At 34.2% G+C, this 23,993-nt stretch overlaps 1 protein-coding gene across 1 annotated transcript in view; it reads left to right on the top strand.

The window, feature by feature from the left end:
- Positions 1-23,993, top strand: part of LOC149776941 (E3 ubiquitin-protein ligase DTX4-like) — a 75,189-nt gene that overhangs the window by 32,477 nt on the left and 18,719 nt on the right. Inside the window, exons 3-4 of the mRNA XM_089941660.1 lie at positions 19,543-19,598; positions 21,942-22,115. Coding sequence (XP_089797786.1) covers positions 19,543-19,598; positions 21,942-22,115 — 230 coding nt within the window. The remainder of the gene's footprint in view (positions 1-19,542; positions 19,599-21,941; positions 22,116-23,993) is intronic.

The following is a 23,993-nucleotide window of genomic DNA, read 5'->3' as shown; positions in this document are numbered from 1 at the left end:
ATAACAGCATCATTATTTTAAGATGACGACTCGTGTAGTTATGAAATACCGCTTGTAACCTAATTTGAGGTCTTTGTTGTTGTTTTGTTTTGGGGTTTAATACCATTTCTCAGTGCAGGATAGGCTATACATGGTGGCCAGTATAACTAGTAAAGGAAAAACCCAGGAATACCATGGTAAAAACTACCAACCCATGGGAAGCTATTATCAGGTTTCCCACATATCCACTTTGGCCAATCCTGAGACTCAAACCCAGGTGAGAACTTTGAGGTCTAGTATTGTGTATAGTACTTACATTTTAAAATAAATATTACTTTCTTACCTGAACATTATATACACACATTTACACAATATACATTTTTTCATTGGCCTATACACTTAAACTGACAATATGACCACATACATGTACAAAGATAATTATGTGACACAGTATACTTTGATATAAAATTTACTGAAGTATATTGATATGTAAAAGATTATTGTACAATACACTTACATTTATAAATACATGTAGCAACTCTTTATTCACTCCCTACAATAAAATAAGGAAATAAAAATGCAGATGTATATGAAGAAAGTTTCTGTACAGATTTACACGGAAATTTTGGCAGGAAATGGTGGAAACTGAGTAATGCAATTTTAGGAAATGCAGGCAATCACTCTTCCATGGAGGATTGTGCAGATTTAGCCTTCTTTTAAAATTCCTTTGAAATATTATTCCAAACATAGGCAGCTGAATGCTGTAACTTTTAACTAACTTTGCTCCAAAATGTCTGAACAGAATATGATCAAATTTGACAGAACTCGTCCTACCATGAACTTACTGCTCAGTAAAAAAAAATGCTAATCCATCATTAAATATGACCATTGTTAATATCGATAGAAAACCTTTTCAATAATTTCTTCTCCAAAATCACTTAATGTAATTTGACCAAACATTACAGAAAGTATCCTGGCATGATGCCTTTCACATTTATAAAGATGATGTTAATCTGCCATCAAATATGGCTGCTTTTCTTAAACTAGTCTAACCTTTTGGGTCTTGTTGTCTGATGGACTGGGGTCTCTACCACTTCTGATCAGAGGGCAGGCTTCAGGGTGAGGGGAGTTCAGTGGTATATTATTTAAAACACTGTCATTTTGCAAACTGTTGTTTATATCTAATATGCACTCTCTGTCCATCTCTACAAGTTCTACATTACAGTTTAGTTACATGGTTTCTTGATATAGTTGTCTACTCATAATATCTATCTATCACTCCATTACATCTATTAGATATTCTAATAATTCTCTTCTATTAATTCCCCATCTTGTATACATCTGTCTGTTTCTTTTTCTGACTATATCTTGTAAGTCCTTGAATGAAGTTTCTCTGTTAAGTTCCCAATTCGTATCTCAAGCTTGTATCTTTTTCTGATTATTCTCTTGTATTTATCTCTTTGTCTCTCTCTCTCTCTCTCTCTCTCTCTCTCTCTCTCTCTCTCTCTCTCTCTATAGAGAGAGAGAGAGAGAGAGAGAGATATCATAAGACCACACCCACTTTCCTTACATACAGAATATGATCAGATAACCATTGCTAAATGAAGGACAGCTCCCTTCTCCCCAGATCATACTATAACTAAGGGGGCGCTCACCAGTTATTATGTACTATTGAGAGAGTGACGTATGTAAGGTGAAGTTGTTTGCATTTAAAACATGCACAATGGAGATAATATTGACATACCTCTATGCTACATTAATGTAAAGTGGATGATATTTCTTTGGATATTGTACTTTTCAAAATTGTACATGATCTAAGCACACTGCTAACTAAAATGACTGCTCCCTTGTACTAAAAAATCAGCCTGAATTAGTCTAAAGTACACTATCCATAGCAGCTATTAAAATAGGGAAAATGAATTTTGCCTGACTAGACAATACCAGCTTATGAAAGTGCAATGAATGAATTACCAAATATGTAGAATGTAAAAAAAGTTATTGGCTTGTTTTTATACAATTTACCTCTGAAGTTACGAAGTGAAAATGACCAAGTGGAGCTAGCACTTTTTTGAAAGGTGCACATCTGGAGTAAGGTCAAGCTGTATACTTTATAACCCATATTACGCCCATCAATCATACACCAAAATAAAGGGAATTAAATGTTCTTTGAATTATACCTAAGATACAAGGTCATTTTTAAATAGCCAGTACATGTATAACCAGTGAGGAAGGCCAGGAAAATTCTTTTTCTTTAAAATTCTAACCCTATGCAAAATGTGAAACTGTAGAGTGCCACCTAAATGATGCTGAAACAGCAGGAATATGACCCAGTTACCCAGATATGTCATGATGCTGACCCATTTACTCAGATTTGTCATTGCTTCATCCACATCCATGCCAGATATTGATATGTTTTCCAAATTCTCACACTCAACTTGTGGCTAAATAGAATCCTGATACTGGTAACTGCTGATTGTGTTTTTCCTGTGCATTCAAACTTTTATATTATAACTATTTCTCACACTAAAAATCCCATTGGTCATACTAGCAAAAGCTTTCAATGACTTTGTCTAAATAACCACATAAAAGAATTTGTCCCAGTTTGACAGACATTGTCCCAGCTTGAATACCTTTCAGATTTATGTAAATTATTTTGCTCTGCCATGAAATATGACTGCCATTTAAAAAAACTAGACAAATGTTTACACAGCTTTTTATCTAAACAAACAATTTTGCTAAACAGAATTTGACCAACATTGCCACAAAGCATTCTGGCAAAGTAGTCTTTCAGTATTGGACAAATGATGAACATGCTAATGTGTGGTCAGATCAGGATGAAGATATAAAAGCTAGAAAAACCTTGAAATTTTTATTTTCATAAACTATGGAGTCAACAGCACTGAAGAAATTTCAGTAGAATGCATCCTACAGACATGGATTTCTTGGCCAAAAGCAATCTCACACCCACTTGAGTCTCTTGTTATATGAATTGTCAAACTGACCAATCTTTATACTATGATTACATGCAGAAGTAACAACCTCTGAAGAGCGGCAATTGCCTTTAAAAAAGTATGAAAATTATTTTGTAAAGTCATATGGACTTCTCTTCTGTCACAGGAGAAATTTAAATACCTAGTTAAGGGTCATAAGGGGTTTCAGAGTCTGGTTCACATGGAACCCTTCAGAACTATTGTCATGAAGATATACATAGGGTGATTGAACGATGGATTTCTCAGGTTGGATACTATGTTAGTGACAAAATGATTAAATATTTTTTGCCATATCATTGATGCAACATTATGTGACTTTTTTCCCTCACTTTTCCAGCTCCTAATTCTGAATATTTTACATATACAGTGTATCATTTGGATCATTTCTTTTATTTTCTATGGTTTTGATATGCCTACCTAAATTTGGCTGAATGGATTATACTAAGACCTTGTCTATGCATCTGTCTGTCCATTAACTTTTCTTTTCCACACAATAACTTCAAATTCTACAGCACATACATGTACCTTCACCAAACTCTATAGATACATGTAGTTTGCACTTAAAGTTAAGAAAAAATGAAGCCTGTTGATTTAGGGGTCAAAATGTTGAAAGTCAGGGTCACTGCAACATGGATAGCACATGGTGGTATTATGAACTATTGCATCATCACCTGGTTAGTTCCCTCTGATAAGTTATTATGCTAATTAAAATAGTCAGTTAGCATGGGGATGGGGTGGGGGAACCAGTCCATCCCAACAGATGGAAAGAAACACCTTTACAATCCTTCAGGCATTTTCATCTAATTTTATATCTTTGAAAGTGGAAGTGATCCTCTAGATTCCAATATACTGGATCCCAAACTTGCAGAGAACCCAGCTGGCATCAGTGAGAGTACATCAGCACTTCTGTCTAGCTCTTCTACCACAGCTGCAGTTAGCAGAGATCCCCTAAAAGGAAAAGTGGGTGTCCCAGTTTAAGAAGGCCAAAAAGCAAAGAATTGGCTTTCTAACCACAATACATTCATTTTCTTTCACCAATTTTACTAAGGAACAAAGAAACTCTTATCCATATATATATGTATGTCAAACTATACAAAGTAGCTAACTACTTTCAACAGTGCAGCCTACCGCTTTGGTGGTCTAGTGGTCTGAGCATCCACCTCAGGTGCGGGAGGTTGTGGGTTCAAACCCTGGTCTAGTCATACCAAAGACTTATAAAAATGGTACTTACAGCTGCCTCGCTAGGCACTCAGCATTAAGAGGTTAGCATTAGGACTGGTTGGCCTGGGGTCAGGATAATGGGACAGGGAGGGACATCATGCTATCTGGCAACAATTTATAAAAGTTTAAAAAATATACCCTTCCAAATAAAAGTTTGTGATGAAGTGATTAACAAGAGTTTGTGGAGTAGATGTCACTGTAGTGGGCACATTGAGATGTTGTGAAACATTGCATAGTTTCATAAAAACCTTCATTGGTTCTTGATTAGTCATTGAATAAATCTATGTTAAAGTAACCCAAATATAAACCTCCAGTCGTTAAAGTCACCCAGATATAAACCTCCAGTCTTTCATTTAAGACCATATCAAGATGAACTTCAAAACCTCCATTTCATTTGCTTCAGCTGCAGGATTCCTCCATTTCATTTGCTTCAGCTGCAGGATTCCTGTATACAGTGCCATAGATTATGGTTTTGTCTGTGTAGATCCAAACTGAAACCAAACAGATTCAGCATCATTAGATTCTAAATCCTCTGATCAACTCACAGTCAAACCTTTATCACTTAGATAACATTAATCCTCATCTTTTATAAACAGGACACTGGTTTCATATACCGTATGTACTCATTTTAACTTAAACGAAATGGCAAACAACAAAGATCCTGTTCTGCCATAGCATAATGAGCCTGCAGATCAGGGTATATCGTGTTTGTTCTATTGATTACTCCTATCAAACTGCACAGACCCAGCTCATCTGGTGCATTTTGCAATGGCAGATCTGGGTCTGTACAGTTAGCTTTTGGACTCATAAGTGAATATATATGGTAGATGACTAGTTAATATTGGATCCAAATGCTGTATGTGAGTACATGACTTGCATTTTACCTTAGGAACATCTTAATATGGGTTGATTTTACACATAAATTTTACCCCCCAGATTTGGATTTTACTGTGAAACTTACACTAATGGCTTCTCAACAGGGAATTTTTTTAAGTATCAAAAGCTTTGCTAAACCAGCACTGTTGGGAGCACAGTGTTTGGCTGCATTATAGAGGTGACAACTTATAAGAGGTTTCCTTTATATTAGAGTGGCTTTAATTTGAACCAAAATACATGACCGTGGCTCTACAGGATGTCATTTTATTGAGAAAATCAGTTTAGAGAAATTTTACTATGCAAGAGTTGACTATTTTTAATTTGTACTCATGGTTGGCACTAAGTATCTGAATAGATAACTCAGTTTGTTCCACTTTCATTATTAACATGCCATGATAGTAAGCCATGTATTTTTTCAGTGAGACTTGCATGTGAAATAAATCCCATGGCAATCCTACATAATAATGAATATAGATGGCAACATTATTCAACATTGGGTCAGAACTGTTGGATTAGGTATTGATACACCATACCTACTTGCTTATATTAGATGAGTCCTACTACAGACAGTACCGACTCAGAATTGTAGAAGCATACTGCATCAGCAGTTCAGGGTCTATGAGATTTGTTCTACTGATTAGTCTTTACAAAATGCATAGACCCATATCTTCCAGCACAATATGCAATGACATGTCTGGGTCTGTGCAGTTTGCAGTTGGACTTGACTTATAAGAGAATACGTATGGTACTAAAACTATTGATCTGGAAATAGTGCTGCTTTCCAAAAATACTTGGGTATAAAGATGTGAGGATGCAGAAGCATAGATGGTGAGTGTCGTGTTTTTTATTGCCTTGTGAGGTGAGACGCATTGAAGCTTTGCTAAAATGTCTGCTTGTAGTTTGTAGGAGCTTGATGCAATTATTTTAAATACTTTGCATTTTGTATCTTCACTTTCAAAGATTAAGGAGAACCTAATGGTGGCATTAGTTGAAATATTGGAGCAAGTTGTTGTACCTGCTGTTTTCTCAGTTACATTAATGACAGGGTATTTATCTTCAAAGACCAATCCAGGATTTGTTTGAGTTGATTTTGAGGTGCAATTTATTTTGAGAAATAAGCATGAATCCTACAGTTTTGCATAATAGAATAGTCCCTGGTACATACTTTTCATGCATCCTAGAATAGACCCTGGTACGTACTTTTCATGCATTCTAGAATAGACCCTGGTACATACTTTTCATGCATCCTAGAATAGACCCTGGTACATACTTTTCACGCATCCTAGAATAGACCCTGATACATACTTTTCATCCATCCTAGAATAAACCCTGGTACATACTTTTCATTCATCCTAGAATAGACCCTGGTACATACTTTTCATGCATCCTAGAATAGACCCTGGTACCTACTTTTAATGCATTCTAGGATAGACCCTGGTACATACTTTTCATGCATCCTAGAATAGACCCTGGTACATACTTTTAATGCATTCTAGAATAGACCCTGGTACATACTTTTCATGCATCTTAGAATAGACCCTGGTACATACTTTTCATGCATTCTAGAATAGACCCTGGTACATACTTTTCATGCATCCTAGAATAGACCCTGGTACATACTTTTCATGCATCCTAGAATAGACCCTGGTACATACTTTTCATGCATCCTAGAATAAACCCTGGTACATACTTTTCATGTATTCTAGGATAGACCCTGGTACATACTTTTCATGCATTCTGGAATAGATCCTGGTACATACTTTTCATGCATCCTAGAATAGACCCTGGTACATACTTTTCATGCATCCTAGAATAGGCCCTGGTATATACTTTTCATGCATCCTAGAATAGACCCTGGTACATACTTTTCATGCATCCTAGAATAGACCCTGGTACATACTTTTCATGCATCCTAGAATAGACCCTGGTACATACTTTTCATGCATCCTAGAATAGACCCTGGTATATACTTTTCATCATTGTCATCAAACGTGCATGATCAAGATTCTAAATAAGACATGCATTAATTATCTGACATTCTGTCTGGTTAAAGTTTTTCTGCAGGTTTTGTTATGTTTGTGTTTTGGCATGGTTTTTCAAGTACTTTTGATTGTAGAGTCTAACAAATTATTGATGTCATGCCTTTATGAGCAATATATGATCAAGTCAAAAGAAGTCCAGTGTGATATATGGTTCATGCTTTACCTACTTTGCTGATTTCACTTTTATTTTAGGTTTTCATATTAGGGTAAGAAACTCAGTTGGGGGATACACGTCCAAGATCTATACAAATTTTTATGAAAAACAGATCAATGTTGCCTGCATGTATTCTTCAGTCTCAGGTTCACTGCATTATTTTAGTAAGTTTCTCTACAGTTCACTGTAGAGTAATGAAGCTGAACATTCAAGGGGTGCATTTTCATTCAAACAGAATTAGTTTAACCAAATTTACATGACTGTTGTGTTTGACTTGGAAACTATTCTTGGTAACTATTGAAACTATTCAAGATTTTATAAGGAAATGTATCTCCCAGATAATAAATTATAAGTAGTACAAGAATTAACTCCCTTGATGTATTTGTTTATATGCCTCTGTTTGCTCTTCAGCTGACTTCATTGAACACTTTTACAGTGCCATAAATGGGAATAATTTCTTAAAAGTCATTCATAAATTGAAATTGGTTATCCAATAAACACCTTTATCTCATGTTTTTTAAGAGAACACTTGTAAAATAAAATTTTACACTTGTAAAAAATTTATTTAAAAAATACATGTACAATCCTGAGCAAAACCAATAAATAACCAAAGTTTAAATGAGATTAATTATTGTTATCATAGTCTCCAAATGTTTAGTAGAACTTAGCTTGACAAACATTCATCAAACATGAATTTGTACTATGGCTTATGCTTACAAATGTATGTTCACATCAAGAAAAATAATGCAGAAAGATTATGTTGTGTCTCTTATTTTGTCTCAGTGCATGCAAACATTTTTTTGATCCATATATTTTTGTCACATTTTCATTTAGCTTTCACTCATATTGAAATATTTATAATTGTCTTATGTAAAAGTCATTAAATCTGTTTACACAAGAAAGTCTGCAGCTCCTTTTAGGTCAGATGCTTAAATCGCTTATTAGCTAATCAACATAAATTAGAAAATAAAGTGTATATTTGACCTTTTACAATTTTGAAACTAATCAACATTGTCATAATTCAGAATGAAAGTGTATTTTTGACTTTTTACAATTTAAAGCTCATTGATGATACACTTGTTACAGCTTGACAAGGAAAATGGTGGAATGTTTGGATTTGTATCATATGTAATTGCTTATAAGTAAAATCCAACTGCCAACTGCACAGACCAAGATCTTCTGTCATATAATGTGCTAGTAGATCTCAGTCTATGCAGCTTGATAGGAATAATCAGTAAAATAAACAGCATAGACCCTAATCTGCCAGTGCATTTGGTGACAGTAGGTCAGGGTCTGTATTATTGGACTTGACTTCTAATTGAGTACAGACAGTAATTATATGCATGAGGTGAAAATTTTGATAGTCTGGGTTTCATAAATTATATTTCTGTTTAAAGCTTAAGAGATGTATGCATTAGTCATGACTAACCATGATACTTTTTTGACAAATAAAACTATCTCTAGTTTTTGTCTCTATGATGAAACCATTGTAACTTCATCAAAAGATGGCATTTCCCAAAATAAATCCCTTGAGTACAATTAATTAAAAAAATTTTTAAAGTAGATACTAAAAATACAAGCTTTGGGTTTCTAGATTGATCTAGAAGGCACCATCTTGCATTATCCCATTATGATGCTACCACTTCTTTAAGAAAGCAAAAAATATCCAAGTCAGCAGGTGACAGACATGCTGGCTTAGTGGTAAAGACACTCAACTCATGACCAAAATGGCACAGGTTTGACTTCCCACCATTGGATCACCCAGGATTGGCCACCATTGGTTTCCTGGGATAGGAACTTGGCTCTACTTGCCACTGTATGATATTGTAGGACTCACGGTACTAATTCAGTTCCCATAGTAAACCTATACAGTTAAAAATTCAATAACTTAAAATTTTTGATTGCTCATGATCAAACCTATATTTCTCAGTATAGATGAAACCTGGATGTCAGCTTCTGTGTAGAGGAAAATATATGAGCCACAGCATTTTCTGGGTCTCTGAGTCATTATGATTCACCATGGTTGATAAAACTGAATATTCAAAATAGTCTTTATAGTTGCTGACTCATTATGACTAACCATGATTGATAAAACTGAATATTCAGTATAGTCTCTTTAGTCTTGGAGTCATTGTGGTGGAAATAAGTACTTTATTTGTTAATTTTCTCCTTGACTGTAATTAATAATTTCTTTGCCTTAGTTTTTTTATTTATTAGTGAATTACATATGTATTAGGAAATTTCGGCATGGAGTTTTTTTTTTCCTTCAAGTCTGTGGCATACTTTCTACTTTCAATTTATTCCTTTGTTCCAGCTCAAGTGTATTACTGTAAGACTCAAATCCTTTGGTATTTGCAGTACTTTGATTCCATGGGTTAGAGCAGTTTTTTGTTCACCTGTACCTATTTACACACATTCTGTTCCTTAATGACCTGACACAAGTGTCTCTAAATATTGCATGCATGGTTTAGAATGATTTTGATGTTATTTTACATCTGTTGTACTATTTTTTTTTTTTAGCATTTAGAATTCTAAAATCATTGTGCACACACAAAAACGATTCCTTATATCTTTGGTTCTCTTACGGATTTTGAAGAAGTCAATTAATATGTGCATCACTCTTTGTGTTGACGGGCAGGATGGCATGTGTCAGATAATCTCAAATCTTTGAAAGGCATCAGACAGTAAGATAAAAAAATGCACCAAATAAAGGATGAATGCAATGCAGAGATCATGATAAGTGTCTGTACCTAGTGCTGTTAATATTATGTTTCACTGACAAACCATGTTAATTTCAACTTTTTGAATTAACATTGCCCTCATCAATTTCAGTTAATTTTCTTTGTTGAATGTATGCACTCATACTGAACACAGTCAATTTAATCACTGAATTAATTATTGGATCTAAAAATACTAAACATGTTGTCTGCATCCAAGGGATGATTTGAATATTGATTGAGGCTGCTTGTCCAGTATGGAATTCAGTTCAGTAATGTTGTTTGTGTTTGATTGGTCCTTTTCCAGTTGATAAACTTCACATTGCAGTTATTTAGAAATTAGAAGCTGACTTCATGCTTATTGATATTTTAGGCCAACTTGAACTGTTCGATCTCATCCTCTTAAGAAAGGAAATAAAATCGCAGCAACTTTACATTTGATATACAACATCAACAACAACAACAACAATAATAATAACAATAATAATAATAATAATAATAACAACAGTAATAATAATAATAATAATAATAAAGCTAGTCTTCTTTGAGGTAGTCTAATAAATTAACAAAAGATATATGTACTGTCATTTAGAGTAAAAAATATTAAAATAACACAATCATCAAATACCTGGCAATTTAAATGTACATATCAAAGAACAGACAGACAGATAGAATAGAAGATAATGTCAGATAGTAACTATCCATTTATGGCATGCCTTTGGTTAGATTTAAATTCTTACTAACTGTTTGCAGCCTTAACAGATCATGATAAAGATTTGTACATGGCACCAGAGAGCTGAAAACTTCTATTAAATAATTATTTAGTGGTTTTTGATTTTGAATATTATGTTGAGCCTTAAATCACAAGTGATATGCCACCTATTGTTTATTTTGATGCCCTTATAAGATAGTCATGAAGTCCTTTTAGGCTGCCTTGATCTACATGTATATGTTGTTGTTGTAGGGTTTAACGCCATCTTTTAGCACAAGATAGGCTATACATGGTGGCCAGCTTATATGGTGGAGAAAGAATTACCTCGGAAAACCCCAGGAAGAACCACCAACCCACAAAAAGCTACTAGCAATCTTTCTCACATACCCACTTTAGTCGAGACTTGAACCCATGCAGACAGAGATGAAATGCAGTGATCTGTAATGGTGAGCGCTTTAGACCACTTGACCACTTGGGGCCCCTCATGTATATATATATGTTAGCTAGTACCAGGAGCTTGTATATTGTAATGTCTTGAGCTATGTACACTAATTGGATTGATATTTTTCCAAAATTGAAGACTTATTTTTTTCTCGTTTTTCACAGACAAGGATATGCACAAGTTTGTGTGTCTAATGTAGTACATCTTCTGCAGCAGTGGTTCTTAACCAGTGCCGGATTACCCATTAAGCACGTGCTTAGGGCAGCAGAAAAAATTATAATTATTGATGATAAAATTTAATAAATTATATATGACCTTTTCGATCTGCATGTATGAGTATTTTAATTTGGAATTATTGCAACAGTGGTATTTTCCCACCTTTTTAGCTTTTAATATTATTTTTTTTTGAGTTTCACGTTTAGGGGAATGGGTCACCATAATATTTTTAGTGCTTTTAAAGGACCCTGGAAGGCTTTAATCTGGCACTGTTCTTAACCAATGGGTTGCAACCTTAAACTGGGTTGCCATGCTTTTTTTGAGTTTGTCGCTGAGGTCAACCTTAATAATTTGAGATTTCAATCCAAAGCTGATTTTGTTTGGCATTTAATGAGGTGCAAAGCTTACCACAAACCTAATCTGGGTTGCACCCAAAAAGGTTAAGAACCACTGTTCTGCAGTATTGGATACTTACATTTGAATTTTATGTCTTTAGGTTTTAGCATATTCCTTTAGACAAAAATATTACTTATTCTTCAGATCCAGAAGTAAATAATGTAGGGTAAGTTTGAACAAGTTGACTTCTGGAATATTTGAAATAATACTAAAAGCAATAATATATATCTTGTCCATTCATTTTCATAAATATTTAAAGGAAGTTTGATGGTCACAGTTTTAGCATTTAAAAAAGTTTATTTCCTAATTCAAATACTTTTGTACATATATACTTATTTATGATGGTACATAACTATAAATATGGATGAATAAAAATGTTTAAGTTTTAATTAAGGGCTAAGGGTTAGGTAATTAATGCAGAAGGGAGGGGATTGTTATTGATAAACTTATGTCGAATGATTTGATTGGGTCTTAAAATTTACCACTCAAATTTTCCAAGTCAAGACTTAATATTTGTGATTGTGAGATTGGGTCTGACCATTTTTGTATAAATGTCATACCTGCCCTGTCATGGTATTTCACATTTTTAAAAAAATTTGTTTGAAATGTTTCACCCCACCCTTAATACTTTTCCATTTTTGAAAAGATGATTTCCAATAAATCTTATTTAGATAGGGAGAGAGATTTTGTGGACACCATGCTGTTAGCTTGTAACCTGTATAAACAGTAAACAGCCATGATTTGTATAGCTTTACATGCAATTCTTATGGAATATTATTATCCCTTATTAGTTTATATGTTGTCTTAGCAGATATAAACAAGTACTACTCCACAGATTATAATCTGGTCTACAATTTTTTTAGAAGTGGTCTGCTTCAGAGGTACAATGTTATTTTATTATGGATTTTGATGTGCAGAATTCAAATATGACAATTAAAACAACTGATTGGCTACTGTTTCCAAGATATTTAAATTTTTACATTTTACTTCTATGTAAATTGTATAGATACTAGAGTTTTAATCATAAATTGTGAACCTAGGTCTTTTGATGTGTTTATGATTACTTTACATGATAATATTTCACCTGTCCTGTGTATGCAACACTTTAAAAAAAAACATCGAAAGGGTTATATAAATAAAATTTATTATGAAACAAAAGGCAAAATCTATTATGTATATATAAGGACATAGTTTAGTCCTTATTCAGTGTCTACTTGGTACTTTTGGCTTGTCTCTTATATTCATTAAATGGAGCATCTCTTGTCACTGTCCATCACTAGTCTGCATGCACTGATGGGCTCCATTTGCCCTGATAGCGTTTCTCCATTGTTGCAATGTCCTGGTGAAATTGCTTGCCATGCTATGTCGCTAACTCTGATGAGAGTACAAAAAATGTATCTTTAGTGAGATGTTGCAACCAAGGCTTTTGTATGCTTTGAGGATGTTTTCCACCAACTCCCTGTAATTGTCTGCCATGTCTCCAAGAAACCTTGTTGCCACTAACTGGAAGACTTTCCATGTTGTTTTTTTCCTTGCCATGCAGTGCACAGTCAAATGCATCATCTCAGAGAAGTTCAAGAATCTGAGGACCACCTTCCTTCATCTTATCTTTACTTAACCTTGGAAATTTTCCATGGAGGTACCTGAAAGCTGCGTGTGTTTTGTCCATGGTCTTGACAGAGTTCATCAGACCCAACTTGATGTGCAAGGGTGGTAAAAATATCTTCCTTGATTCAACAGGTGGTGGATGCTGCACACTTTTCCTCCCAGCAGGCTCAAATGACTGTCAGAGTGGTTAATCTCTCTTGATGTAATGGGAATCTCTGATACGGCTATCCCATTCACAGAGAAAACAGCAGTACTTTGTGTATCTGGTCTGCAGACCAAGGATGAGAGCAAGACCCTTCAAATCGCCACAAAGCTGCCACTGATGCACCCCAAACAAACTGCATGACCAACTGGAATTGATGGCAAAACATTTCCATTATGCAGTAAAACAGCATTAAGAGGTAGGTGTAAGGACTGGTCGGTCCGGTGTCAGGATAATGTAACTGGGTGGAACATCATGCTACATGTCTGCAGCATGATGCCCCAGTACTAGACATCACCATAAACTGCCACACTACAGACATCGTAGCGGTATGACTGAAAAATTGTTAAAGCTATTTTAAAAATCAAAATCACACACAGATACAAGATTTGTCTTCGATGAGTCAGTAAACAGTCTCCACTCATCTGGATCATGAACAATGTTGAGGGCTGCCATCATACCATTGATGTTGTAGGCATATCACCTTCCTTGAAGAAGAATGGGAAAAGATCCTTTTGACGGTCATGGAACATGGAAACCCTAACATCACCTGCTAGGAGACTCCACTGCTGTAGTCTGGAGCCCAACAGCTCTGCCTTACTCTTGGATAGTTCCACCATAGTGGTTATACTGCACTTTTGTGATTAAAAAAGTCACTTCACCACAGACATAGCAGAAGTTACCTGCATTGTTCATACAAGCACGAGGCATTGCTACTCACTTTGGCTAAACAGAAAGGTGTCCCTTTGCAAAATCAAACACTGACTGACAAATAAGAGAGCACGACACTGTATGATTTCTAGACCTGATATAGGGCAATTTGTTCAGCAAAAGTGATATAAGCTTAGTTATGATTGTATCATCCATGACTTCAAGAATAACATTATGCAATTCATATCATGTATGATGAAATGCCATCTCCAGATTGCATCATTCATTGTTTGGCCTAAAAAAAGCAAGTACTGTCCAAACCCAATCTTTGATTTATTCATAGATCCAGTCAAAGAGGTATTTTAGTCATTTCTGGTTTAAATTGAGTTCCCTTCCCTTTACAACTCACTTGTCCTCCCCCATTCCCAAGTCAAGGGTCGTATATACTGACCCAGTATCATATCCTTAAAACTAGAGCCAATCAGCAATTTTAAGCATCATTTTTGTTGTCAGTGACCCAGAATTAGTAAATATTGTTTACATTTATTTTGGAAGCATTTTGGCTGTAGACCTTTATTTAACAGATTGAAGCTAACTAGATTGATTTGTGTTGGTAATGCTTTTAGCATTGCTGTGAGAGTGCCAATTAGGCTAACTTGCATAGGTAAAGAGAGCCAATTAGGGCAAATACCTTGGTGTAGATGTCAACACAGATTTCACTTGAAACACGCATACATAAGGGAATGCCACAAACTTGGTGTGTGCATGGCTTTGTATTTTAAATTCTTTTATCCAGTGCACTCATTGGTTTAATTTGATTTGTTTTTTGTCTTGGTTTTCTTTTATAGCATTTTTAGTCTAAGTAATATCATTTTAACTTTGATCTTTGCCTGTTATTATTAGCTTTCTTTGTTTTTTGGAAACTGATGTTGCCAAAATTTCTAGTTTTTTTTGCTTTCCACCTTTGGAGTTATTTTAGCTTTTAATATCAGCTTCTCTTGGGGTATTTTTTTTAGTTCAGTTCTTTTTTTTTGTTTTAATATGTCTTCAAAATTACTTTTTAGTGTTATGTATATGTATATGATTTTAAGCATTAATGCCTAGAATTTTTATGTGTTCTTTTTATAGTGTTTAGTGTTTTATGTCAGTAGACAAATGTGAAAATGTGGTTACCTACCCTGTCTACTAGAACATGCCACTGCATACTTAGAACTTCTGAAAAAGTACATAAAATGAGCAGTTGACTAAAGCTGTCATTGCTTGTGATTGTTACATGTAAGTGCATGTGTTCACATGCCTGTGTGTTGGAATAATGTTATTAGTTATCTTAGATGCATGTTTTACACAGAATTTTATTTTTCTTTATTGGATTGCTGCTGTTTTTTTTATATAAAACCTATACAGTCAAGTGGATTGGTAACCCTCTAGTCTGTCACTGAATGTTTAAATGATAAGGTGAACTAGTTATACATGTATAGATGAGAACATTTTATTTAATCAAAGAAGCCAGAAAATTCAGCAACTCACTCATTGATTAAATTACATATCAGATAAATGATGGTAACTGTACGTTTAACACTCAGTTTAATTTCTTTCATTTTTATTATGACTGCTTCGGTGGCCTAGTGGTTGGAGCATCCGTCTCAGATGTGGGAGGTTGTTTGTTTGAACCCTGGACAAGTCATACCAAAGAATTATAAAAATGGTACTAACAGCTGCCTGGCTAGGCGCTCAGCATTAAGAGGTTAGTGTTAGGACTGGTCGGTCTGGTGTCAGAATAATGTGATTGGGCGGGACATCATGCTGCATGTCTACAGCATGATGCCCCAGTGCTAGACATCACTATAAACTGCCACACTGCAGACATCTTAGCAATATGACTTAAAAATTGTTAAAGCTACGTTAAAAATCAAAATCACACAATTTATATGTTATTGACAAACAGAACTGTTACAACAGCTATGTCAGTTTTTTGTTAGGTATCCACATGGTCATTGGGTTATGTTTTTTCTCTCTCACTTTTTTAGTGCAGGTAATACATTAGGTATATGTTAAATACATCATGTACATTGTGAATGTGTAAGACCCACTGAGTACCAGTGACTCTACTGTTCAAGAAGAAGGTACCCATAGTAATATTATTGTGTACATGCAACATGCATTACCTATGATAATATAATCATTTCAAGTGAAAAAAGTCACAGAAATTGTTTTACGTAAGGGTTAGTAGCTCTCTCAAGTATGTGAATACACACTTAAATTTCTAACCTTGGTACATTCCTGAGACAGAAATATTGACAAAATGTCTTAATGATCATAATAAAGACACAACTGGAATACAATATATTTTATAACAGTTGACTATTCTTGAAGCACTAATGGTGGTTGTAAGATTTGCACAAATTTTCCATATTTTTTAGGACTGATTGGCCAAGGTTATTGTCATCACACCCTGCATCAGCCTGAAAATTTTATATCATCTTGCACTATTTCAAAGTGTATCCATAGATGTGCAATGTTTTTAGTCTGTTGTACTTCGTGCTTGGATAGCTTCTTATTAATTTTAAAGGGTGGAATGATGAAATCTATACCTTTTGGGGTGGTTTAAGGTCTGATATAAAACAATGCCCTTATCTGCTGTAACAGAATCACCTTCATCTCCTAGGTACAAAATGCTACACAAGGTAATAATTTGCTTGTCTCAATATTTTGCACCACTTCTTTCAAATTATTCGTATTTCTGGAACTGATGTGAACCTGTGCAAGGTAACCTTTTGTCCATTTAATCCACTACTGTGACTGGAACAAATACAACAACAGATTTCTTTTGTTGGCATTTTAATAGTCAAACAGATCAACTCGCGCTCTGTATGTCATGAAATCAATACTTGCCGGAAGTTGGTTTCACAGGCTCCTCCAATGCAAAAGTGTGCTACCCTAAAGGCAGATAAATCACATTTTCACATTTGTCAATATCTGTGCTGTTGAAAATGCAATGTATATGGAGGATATGATCTTTTCTTATATTAACACTGGATATAATTTATTGTGTGGTACAAAGATTTAAGCTACATTATTTTAATAAGTGGCAAAGCCATTAGTTATAATGTCATATTTTATTCTTGCTGTTCATATTATGGGTTTAATGCCATTATTTGGCACATGATAGGCTTTACATGGCAGCCAGTATATTTAGTGGAGGAAGAACCTGGCAAGAACTACCGACCCATGGGAAGCTACTGGCAAGATTTCTGACATACTCATGTTGGCCAAGCCCGAGACTCAAACCCGTGCAGACAGGGGTGCTATGTCAGTGATCTGTAAACGCAAGCATCTTAGACCACTTGTCCACCCAGGGCCAACATTATTTTTTTTGTACCACAGGATGAAATTTATGTGGTATTTAAGCAGGAAATGTATTGGGTATTTAAGGAGGAAAAGAAAATCTAATTTTTATTATTCAAACTTTCATCTGAGTCAAATCTCAGAATACTCAATTCACCTTTCATCACACCATCTCATACCCTCCTTCACATAATTTCACCTAAATTTCAGTTTTGTTTGTTCACTATAATCCAAAAGTATTTATGATTTGAGAGAACAGTAGGTTTTGGGATTATCTTATTTGTTGCAATAAATCAAATATTTGACAGTTTGTAAACTATTTTACACTCACTGACTGGAAGATTATGTTCAAAATGAGTGATGCAGTGCACTGTTGTTAACAATTGATTTCAAGTTGTTTAAGGGACCTAAGTAAAGAAGCAAATGGTGGCAAGTCTGATATCTGCAGCAAAAAATAATTATATGGTGAAAAGTAATGCAATTTATGCTTATTGTTCAGTATCACAGAATGTTAATTTTTCATGCTGCAAGTACAGCTTGTGTTGAGACATACATTCAAGCATCTCATGGCCTGATGGGAAATCCTGTATTTTCACATTTGAAAATATAGTAATTAAAAAATTTGAAAATATTTCACCAATAATTTTCTATATTTCACACTTAGGTAAGCAGATATTCGGCTGATGTAAGACTTGTTATGTTTTACAAAATTTGCTATGATTTAGATGCAGTACCCCTTCTGTCAAACTTTATCTCCAGCAACCCACAAGAGAAACAAACCCAACACATATGCACCCTCTTTCTGTTTACCAAACACACAACTGTAACTCTTCTTTATTTTCTTTGACCATGGTGCATTGGAACAGACTCCCTGCAGAAATGTTTACACTTTCAAACCTGAATCTCTTCAAGCAGCTGATTTTGTAAATTGGACTATTACAGAATTTACACTATTCATCATTTTTTAACATTTATTTTATTGTTATCTTTAATCTCCTATTTTAACATTTTACAGCATGGTTCTTTAAATACTGTGCATTCTTCATCATCTCTCTCTACTCTGATAGAACATTGACTGGCGCAGACACATAATACTTATAAGAATATAAACAGATGAATGGTTCATGATCATTTTCTGAGTTTCTTTGAAATTAGATTTTGGTCATAATATGTAATTATGAAAGGCCAGACTATGATTATTGCAGCAGTGGTACATGTACATGTAAATTTAGAAACATTAAGGAAGTGTGATTCAGTTTTGATATACAGATATCATCTGTTGTCAGGAATATCAAGATCTGACACGATAACTAGTGACACCCCAAAACTGGCCATGGCATGCTTGACACTCACTTGTAGCAATGCAGATACAGAAAAATCATTCTTCAGTCTTCAGTAAAATTTAAGTAGTTCATTGGGGAAATTGGAACAATTATACCATCCTGAATGTCGAATAAATACATGAACACTAATGAAACTTTTCTCACCTTCAATCCTCCAATGAGCTATTTCAGCGAGTTAATGCTCTATTCCACTGTCCAGTAATAACAGGATCAATTAATGAATGAATCATATATGATGGAAAGTGGATGGTAACATTCTGATTTTGTTTGATAATAGATTTTAAAGAAAACACTATAAATTCACACCCAGGCCACCATGACATTTGTGCTGTGTAAAGGTGGAATTGTTGGCCTTGTTTACCCATCCATCACAGCTTCATAAATTTTGTGTTCTGTCATTTCTCAAATATGAGAGAGAGAGAGAGAGAGAGAGAGAGACTGACTTTGTGTTAGGATAACAATACCTTCCACAAAAGCTATAAGAACACAATCATGGTTAAAATCCTTTCTGATATCAGCCTGTTGTAGGTATGTAGATTCACTAGATAATGTGACTTTATATCACAATGCATCAATAAAGTGGATGCATTATACATTTTTGACTATACTGTATATAAATAAGCAATACTTATATTGTTTCTTTTTCAGGACATTTCCTCATTTGCCACCATTAAGTAGTCAAAGAATCCGTCCATTTGTTTCAAGTAAGTTGTACATGTACAAAATTTCCTTTTTTTTTTGAATCAGTACAGAATTGAACTTCCTTGATTTTGTTCTTAGCAGCCTTTCTTTATAAATAAAATCATCTGTTTGAACTTTGGCTAGGTATTGACCGTCATAGCAGACACATCCCAAAGAAACATGATTCATTACATTTGAGTTTAGAACTAATTTGATTTAAAAATGTTCAGTTTCTATTAGATACTTTTTTATTTATGAGAATCAAAGCTGTTTTTATACATAAACTTGTTATTAAAATGACTTTTGAGAAATTACTAAAGAGATAAAATATGATTTGCTACATTGAGATGTTTGCTGGAACATATGGAAATGTTTGATCTTGAGGGTTGAGACATGTGCCGATACACTATAAAAAATGTGATTCTCAAAGAATGAGACATGTACTGCCACACTATAAAAAAAATTTTTTTCAAGGGTTCAGACATTTGCTGGCACACTTTATAATAATAAAAAAATTGATTTCTCAAATGTTCAGACATTTGCTGGGAAAATTGATCTAATTTCCTTGGCTTCAGACATTTGTCAGGACATAACAAAAAATGTTTGATCTTGAATGTTCGTTTCAGCTGTATGATGTGTCCTGCAAATTCAAACACACACACACACACACACACACACACACACACACATATATATATAAAATCCAGGACTCATGATTGCATGAATCCCCATTAAATTTAATGAATCCAATCTTAAAAGCAAGCAAGAGCATTAAAATCGTGTACAGCCAGTTGTACTGTGAGCCTAAGAAAACCTGTAACCTTCAGTTAGCACTGAACAGTTTTGTATGATTATCTATTGTGTAAAATTTTATTGTAGATATGAATAAGTTATCCCACACAGTATCCCCATTATTACTTGCAGAACTATCATGACTGATTGTCCGCCTATTATCAAACACACACACACACACACACACACACACACATATATATATATATATATATATATATATATATATATATATATATATATATATATATATATATATATATATATACACACACACATATATATATATATATTAGTGTGTGTGTGTCGTGTGTCATTCCTGATGCAAACTGAAAATAAAATATATATACAATAAAGGCTGAATAATAATAATAATAATAAAGTTTATATTTTCAGATTATTTTCAGAGGTTAACCCAATTAATTTACAGAACTAATGAGACCCTCTACTATGTACATATATTTTAAAGTAAATTTACAAAGTTATATTGTAGTAATTATTTACAGGTTCTAAGAAAAGAGAAATTGAAGGAATGAGGGAATAAAAGATAGCATTACAATATTGTGAGGAGGACAGAAAAGAGGAATGTTTGAATGTACTTATTAATCATAGAGATGTATTATATTGTCATTTTTATCTTCTTTGAGAAAAAGCATTTAACAAGGGTGCTTCTTTCACATCTTTAGATAAACTGTTCCAAATCAATGGGCCAGAATACAAATAACTTTTCTTAAGTAGTTTTCTTTTGTTGTTTTGGAATTTTTTAAGTACTATTTAACACACAGGTTGCAAATGATTTTCCTTGATTTTTATTTTACCATAGTTAGGCTGTACTGAAGATCCTTTGGGTTTGCTTGCCATAGTTAGCCTGTATTAAGGATCTTTGGAATTTGTTTGCTGTAGTTTTACTATAATAGGGCTGTAGTGAGGATTCTTTGGATTTGCTTGCTGTAGTTTGACCATATTAGGCTGTACTGAGGATCTTTGGGATTTGATTGATATGGTTTGACCATAGTTAAGCTATACTGAGGATCCTTTTTATTTGCCTGCTGTGGTTTGATCATAGTCAGGCTGTACTGAGGATCCTTTTTATTTGCCTGCTGTGGTTTGATCATAGTTAGGCTGTACTGAGGATCCTTTTTATTTGCCTGCTGTGGTTTGATCATAGTTAGGCTGTACTGAGGATCCTCTTTATTTGCCTGCTGTGGTTTGATCATAGTTAGGCTGTACTGAGGATCCTTTTTATTTGCCTGCTGTGGTTTGATCATAGTTAGGCTGCAATGAGGATCCTTTGGGTTTGCTTCCTGGAGTTTGACCATAATTAGGCTGTACCTAGGATCCTTTGGATTTGCTTGCTGTGGTTTGACCATAATTATGCTGAATTGAGAATACTGTTAATACAGTTTATTTTTACATAAGTTTAGACTTTTTCATATATGTGAGTATATTTGTATATGTGTGTAAGAGAGATACGGACAGAATGTTTTTTAGGGTTAACTTAAGGGTCTTAAGGGAGGATAGTGTGTACTGTTATAACAAGCATTTTATAGTAAACAAATATTTTTTCTTTAAAGGTGTGACAAACACACTTATCTCCCCTGCTGTACCAGGTGTTGCTGGCTCTTTACAACAGCAGAATTCTACCTCCACATCATCCACATCACAGACATCAGGAGGGACAATATCTATTCCTCGACATAACAGTTTCTCCAACAAGGTGTCCAAAAAAGGTAGCCAAGCCAAAAATGGTATGTTAATGTCAGGCTTTCCAGTAGCCCTTGTTTTTCCTTCTTTTCCTACTAATCCAACATTTTAGTCAAACTCCCTGTTTTTCCCAATATTTCAAAAACTGGCCTAATAGCCCTACTTTTCTTTAATTTTGTATTGAAAATTGGTTATTCACTGCTTTAATGACCATAGCAAAGCAAATTCATGTATGTCCTCTCTGATGTGAAGATAAATATTGAAGGTTTATATGCCCAATTTCGTTATTTCAGTTTGTATTTTGTGCCATATCACTTCAAACAAGCACAGCAGAAATAATGCATTATAATTAGTGAAAACTTATTGGAGTACTTGCATAACATTATTGGAATTATGAAATCGTTATAAATGGTTAATCGACCACTCCGGTGGTCTAGTGGATAGAGCATCCGCCTCAGATGCATGAGGTCCTGGATTTGATTCGTGGCTGAGTCATAACAAAGACTTAAAAAATGGTACTAACAGCTGCCTCACTTGGTGCTCAACATTAAGAGGTTGGTGTTAGGACTGGTTGGCCTGGTGTCAGGATAATGTGACTGGGTGGGACATCATTCTAGATGCCTGCAGCATGATGCCCCAGTGCTAGACATCACGATTAACAGTCACACTGCAGACATCGTAGCAGTATGACTGAAAAATTGTTAAAGCTATGTTAAAAATCCAAATCACACACTCACAAGTAAATGGTTAATCAACTTGCACTATAACAAGCAGTTTAACTTTGTTTTGTTTTTAACATGTTTAAAACATCACTAAAAGATGACAAAGTCAAAAACATTCTAAAGATATCAAACAGCCCTTGTAAATGTACATAAGTGCATATGCACAGATGTCTCCACACAGTTGTGGTCAACTATTCAAAACATAGAGGTCATAAATATTATAGGTGAGTAACCTCAACTTTACAACAGCATGTTTAAGGTAGCAGTTTAAAACTGATTCTAAATCTTTTGGACTTTGTTGATTTTAGCTAAGTTTTGGAAACTAAAACAAAATTAAATTGCTTCCTGAAGTGGAAGTTGATTAAATATTTTTTTAATATTTTTACCTAGTTGTAATTACATTAATGTAATTCAGGTAGTCCTTTCAGTTAATGCAATTATTTATGATTGTATAATTTTATTTTGAAGTCATTTGCCCAACGTTTTCCCTGCTTTTAAAAGTTGCCCTACTTAATTCCTACTTTTTCACATTGAGTGGTGGGAAGACTTAATATACATTTTTATTTTAATGACAATTTAAAGGTACACTGAATACATGTTATATTTGAGGTTGACTGCATATAAAAAGTACACTGAATACATGTTATATTTGAGGTTGACTGCATATAAAAGGTACATTGAATACATGTTATATTTGAGGTTGACTGCATATAAAAAGTACACTGAATACATGTTATATTTGAGGTTGACTGCATATAAAAAGTACACTGAATACATGTTATATTTGAGGTTGACTGCATATAAAAAGTACACTGAATACATGTTATATTTTAAGTTGACTGCATATAAAAGGTATACTGAATACATGTTATATTTGAGGTTGACTGCATATAAAAAGTGCACTGAATGCATGTTATATTTGAGGTTGACTGCATATTAAAGGTACACTGAATGCATGTTATATTTGAGGTTGACTGCATATAAAAGGTACACTGAATGCATGTTATATTTGAGGTTGACTGCATATAAAAGGATTGATGAATTTGAAATTTTCTCTTAATTTTAATCAACCACAGAAGAATGTACTTTTTTCCCCAAGTAGAAAAGGATCATGGGAATTTTCACAAAATGGTACTTTTGCTCTGCCGCTTGATGGTATATTAGTGGTTTAAGTCTTTGCAGTACATTTTCCTATGATGA

The sequence above is a fragment of the Sinohyriopsis cumingii genome, chromosome 18 (genome assembly GCF_028554795.1).
Source record: "Sinohyriopsis cumingii isolate HCF-2022 chromosome 18, ASM2855479v2, whole genome shotgun sequence".
NCBI lineage: Eukaryota > Metazoa > Mollusca > Bivalvia > Unionida > Unionidae > Sinohyriopsis > Sinohyriopsis cumingii.
Note: the sequence above shows the minus strand (reverse complement) of the source record. Positions and strands in the feature narration are given on the sequence as shown.